Source organism: Rutilus rutilus (genome assembly GCF_951802725.1).
Source record: "Rutilus rutilus genome assembly, chromosome: 18".
NCBI lineage: Eukaryota > Metazoa > Chordata > Actinopteri > Cypriniformes > Leuciscidae > Rutilus > Rutilus rutilus.
The window spans coordinates 31,747,932-31,752,931 of record NC_140231.1 but is presented as its reverse complement, the minus strand read 5'-3'; the positions used below and the strand labels follow the sequence as shown (position 1 = coordinate 31,752,931).

Here is a 5,000-nt window from a genome sequence, read left to right as displayed (position 1 = left end):
GCGAGCGCAACTGGTATTTAAAGGGAATGAGAGATGAGACTCTGATTGGTTTAACGCACGTAAACCCCAAAACACACCCATTACTCATTAAGAGAATAGGGACAACCCTTTTAGACCATGCGCCGGGAGCGCCGACCATTTTTCCCGTCGTTAAACTAGCAAAAGTGGATTTGAACACGGCCTAAGTGAACTTCCGCCGTGCGCTTTAGACCATGCGCGTTTAGATCGTTAAAATAGGGCCCTATGTCTTCTGATGGTGTATGAGAGGGTTTGGTGAAAAACAAACTGAAATTTAATGTATTATTGAATGAATCTCTTGACCTGATCTTCTGTGCACAAAAGTGCGTTCATGACACTCTATTAGCACTACATTTTACTCCGACTCGTACAGAAAACACACACACACACACGCTGTGAGAAACCGTGAGAGGCGTCTCCTCTCACCTAAGCTAACGCTACGCCTACATCCTACCTGAACTCGACTCTCTTGTGAACACGCAGTTATCCGTTACCGGAAACTAGTGATTATAGCTTAGAAAGTTATAATTATGGCTATTTTTCTTACAAAAACGCATTGCTTCGCTACAGAAGGCCTTCATAACCCCCTGTTTAATTAACTTTTACGATGGATGGATGCGCTTTTTTGGGCTTCAAAAAAATGGTACCATTCACTCCCATGATAAAGTTTGGAAGAGCCAGGATATTTTTTAATATAACTCTGATTGTGTTCGGCTGAAAGAAGAATGTCATATACATCTAGGATGGCTTGAGGGTGAGTAAATTATGGGATAATTTTCATTTTTGGGGGAACTATCCCTTTAATACCAGGTGTAAAGAGGGCCTAAGTGCAGAGATTTTAATAACAAAACCGGAAAACAAAGAACATGAAGGGAAGGAATACAACTGACAAACTTATATGAACTGGGATAACTAGATTAACAAGAGTTAACAAAGTGTGGGGGGCGGGACTACGAAAAGAACTACGAAATAGAAACAGGAAAACTAAATCAAACTAAACATAAAAGTCCAAACTAGAAACAACAACATGTGACAATTGTAGTTTTCATCACTGAACTATTATTTAAATCTGAGGAAAACAGTCAGGGATAAAAAACTAGATTTTGCCTGCTAGTGTCGTAAAATAGTTTGCCTGCAAAATGTAAACTGTATTATCGCACAGCTCTGTATAAAGTTGGATATATGTATGTCTAACTTTATCCGCATACATACAGTATATTCACGTGAAGCGATACTACTGTATATAGCAAATCTCAACTGCTTGATTGTTTATATCGTCGCAAAATGTAACTATATTATTGGCCATCTCTAATCTGCTGAATGTGACTATAAGGCATGAAGATATTATAAATATTAGCATCATGATTTTCTGTAACGCTGTGTTCTGTCAGAAGCGCTATACAAATAAATATGACTTGACTTGAGATTGTTTTTAATTTGTGCACACTCTCATCTACAGATGGGAAAACATGACGAGGCGTGGATGGTTCTCAAACAGATTCATGACACTAACATGCGTGCGCGCGGAGAGCCGGAGAAAGTCTTCACTGTGAGTCACACACACTCTCGTCTTCTCTCACACATCAACACACACACACTCGACCAGCAGTGGTGAACGAGACCGGCCACAGCTAACCAGCTTGACCCTTGACCCCACTCACTCTGGGAACGTCACGTCTCTCTGTCTCCCCCTGCAGGTGAACCGGATCAAGATCCCTAAACACCTGGATGAGCTGGTGGAGATGCAGTCGGAGTCGGCAAACCCTGTGCTCAAAGTCTTATTCCGGATCAAGAGCGAACTGCACGGAGTGAGTGAGCAAACCCTCAGATCTCCTGTACACACACACACACACACACACCATGTGCCAGGGATTCATTAATGCAGACTGTGTTTTCTAAGGCAGTCTTTCAAAGCTTTCAAAGCTAGCTTTCAAACGTTTGGGGTCAGTATGATTTTTGAATGCTTCTGAAAGTCTCTTCTGCTCACCGAGGCTGCGTTTTTTAATCAGAAATACAGTATAAACAGTAATATTGTGAAATTCATTTTAAAATGTAGTTTTCAGCATCATTACTCCAGTTTTCAGTGTCACATGATCCTTCAGAAATCATTATAATATATAGAATAATATATATATATATAGGCTAACATCTGAATCAACTTTATTGGCCAAGTATGCAAAACATACAAGGAAGGAATTCGACACGTATATGCAATGTACCGTATTATAATAGTTGCAGATTCCAAATACAGTGCTTAGCAGACAACACAACAACAGCAAAAATTATTCATCTTTGCCTTTGCATTTCTTAACTGTGTGATGAAATGAAATCATATTGTACATAAATCACTGGTGTTTTATTTGCACTTTAGGCATTACTTGACTGTGTGTGTGTGTGTGTGTGTGTGTGTGCAGATCTGGCTCACGTTCATGAAGTGCTGGGATTACCCCGTCAAGGACAACACTGTGAAGTTGGCCATCGTTTGGTTCTCGCTGTCGTTTGGGTGAGACCGTTTGGCTCTAATATCCACTGTCTGATTGGCCCGACCGTCCCCTGATTCACGACCCCTGTAGTTACACACATTATCACCCAGCGGAGCCGTGATTATAGTCATCACACAGTGTTTGCATAGCATTTAGAGTACAATATCATCAGATTCTATTCTATTCTATTCAGATTATATTCTATTCTTCTATTCCATTCCATTCTATTCTATTCTATTCTATTCTATTCTATTCTATTCTATTCTATTCTATTCGTTTATTTTCTATTTCTGTGTCTCAGTCTTGTTCTGCTCCTCTCTGGCACTGTAATGAAGTGTAGTCTCTATAATCACCATGTTTTAAGTAGCTGCCTTGCAGTGACTAGGCCCAGGGGTGGAGCTGCATGAGGGGGACTAGTCTCAGTTTAATTACTGTATTTATTGAAGCTTAAGCCTGGATGGATGGGCTCAGAGACAGAGCTCTGTAGGAGGGCTTATATCCACACTCTTATGCATGTAACAATCCAATTTACCTATGAAATCACATTAAAAACTCCTCTGGCCTGGCTATTCTTGGACATTCTATTCTATTCTATTCTATTCTATTCTATTCTATTCTATTCTATTCTATTCTATTCTATTCTATTCTATTCTATTCTATTCTAAAACCAATAGTGCCAGCTCTAAAAACAGATTGGATGAGTTGTGTCTGTAAAATAGCCAATACGCTGATTTCACGCAGCCGTTATTTTGAAATCGAAAGCGAGGCTCCGGTGGGAAGAAAACCGGAAGTGTCGCCTTTAATCATAGGAGAGTCGTGAATGCGATGGCGTATTGTTGTGTTTAATGATGTTGTGTCAATTCTAAAACTGTACATACATTTCTTTCATACTTTAGACTATATACAGTGAAATTTATTTATAAATAAAATAATTTTTTTTATATATAATTCAGAGAGTAAAAAACGAAGCAGGAATGAACTATATACATATCCTATATTAGAAATTATCTTCCAATAGTGTAAATCGCGGCAGCAGCTTCAGGTTGGTAGTCCAAGGCATTGTTGTTTATCTGTACTTCCGGGGTTCTTCCCACCGGAGCCTCACTTTCAAGTTCAAAATGGCGGCTGCGTGAAATCAGCGTATAAACATATTTAAATTCAGTTGAAAGCTATATTAATATTTCAAGTTGTTAAATAATACAATAAAGTTAGATTAATGAACCATATAACTGTTTATTAGTGTATACTAAGTATACTTATTGTGCTCATACTGATTTATAACAAACCCCCTAACCAGTGATTTTAGTATTATTTGTATATTTATATAGTATTATTTAATAGTATTAGTATTGCTACAAATAGTATTAATTCTTATTAACTTTAGTTAGTAGTAGTATTTATACTTAGTATTAATTATAATACTAATTATTTATAGTATGTATTCATATTTCGAAATAGCTTTTCAAGCTATAGCTTTGAAAGCTATTTTTAGCTTTTATTTTTATATTTTAATAAAAAAAATTGTCATTTTACTATGTGGTTTTGTCATTTTATTAGTTGTTTTTTATTTAATTTTTCTATTTAGCTTTAATTGATATTTGTTTCAGTTGTTTCATTTTGTAATTTTAGGATTTCGCCTCAATTATTTCAGATAAATTCCAGATTTTATATCAATTAATAAAAACAATTTTTAATAGTTTTAGTTTTAGTTTACAATAACAAAACTTCTAGAACAAGAGCATACCGCGGTTATGGGGGTTTGAGGTTAACAGCACCCCTAAATTGTAGTAAAATCACTGTAAAACATGGCATCTTTATTTCTATTCTCTTTTCTTGTCTAATTTCCACCCTCTTCTCTTCTTGTCCCTTTTGTTTTTAGTCTTAATGGTAACACTAATCTAAGGTGACGTAGTTACACGTTACGACATAACAGTAAAAACCCTAAACCTAAACCAAACCCTAACTCTAACCGTAACTCTATAGTAAGTAAATGTAGTTAATTAATATTACTCAGTACTTATTTGAGTAAGTAAATGTAACTGTCACCTTAAAATAAAGTGTAACCATCTTAATAAAGTCATGTCTTCACTCTGGCACAAACTGAAGATCTCAGACTTCAATACAAAATAAAAGCGGATTCACACACACACACACACACACACACACACACACACACACACACACTAATTAAAGAGTGAACAGATGCCTCTATCGCTGCTCACTGTCAGACTGAAGCCCACCGCTGAGGAGCAGAAATTAATTAACTAAGCGCCGGTGTCACCACCTGTGTCACACACACACACACACACACACACACACACACAGAGTATCACCGAGCCCTCAAACGTCGCCGCTCTGACGTATCATGTGCCGCTGATGACATCACTTCCTGTGCACAGGTACTACGGTCTGTCCGTCTGGTTCCCTGACGTCATCAAGCACCTGCAGGCGGATGACTACGCTTCCCGCGTGAAGATCCACAACAACGAGAGAACCGAA

The 5,000-nt window shown here is 37.7% G+C and overlaps 1 protein-coding gene across 1 annotated transcript in view; it reads left to right on the top strand.

The window, feature by feature from the left end:
- The window catches only part of LOC311277205 (synaptic vesicle glycoprotein 2C), a 46,532-nt gene that overhangs the window by 31,299 nt on the left and 10,233 nt on the right, over window positions 1-5,000 (top strand). The window contains exons 7-10 of the mRNA XM_084387430.1: window positions 1,478-1,567; window positions 1,716-1,826; window positions 2,433-2,521; window positions 4,901-5,000. The exon at window positions 4,901-5,000 is cut by the window's right edge and continues 65 nt beyond it. Coding sequence (XP_084243556.1) covers window positions 1,478-1,567; window positions 1,716-1,826; window positions 2,433-2,521; window positions 4,901-5,000 — 390 coding nt within the window. The remainder of the gene's footprint in view (window positions 1-1,477; window positions 1,568-1,715; window positions 1,827-2,432; window positions 2,522-4,900) is intronic.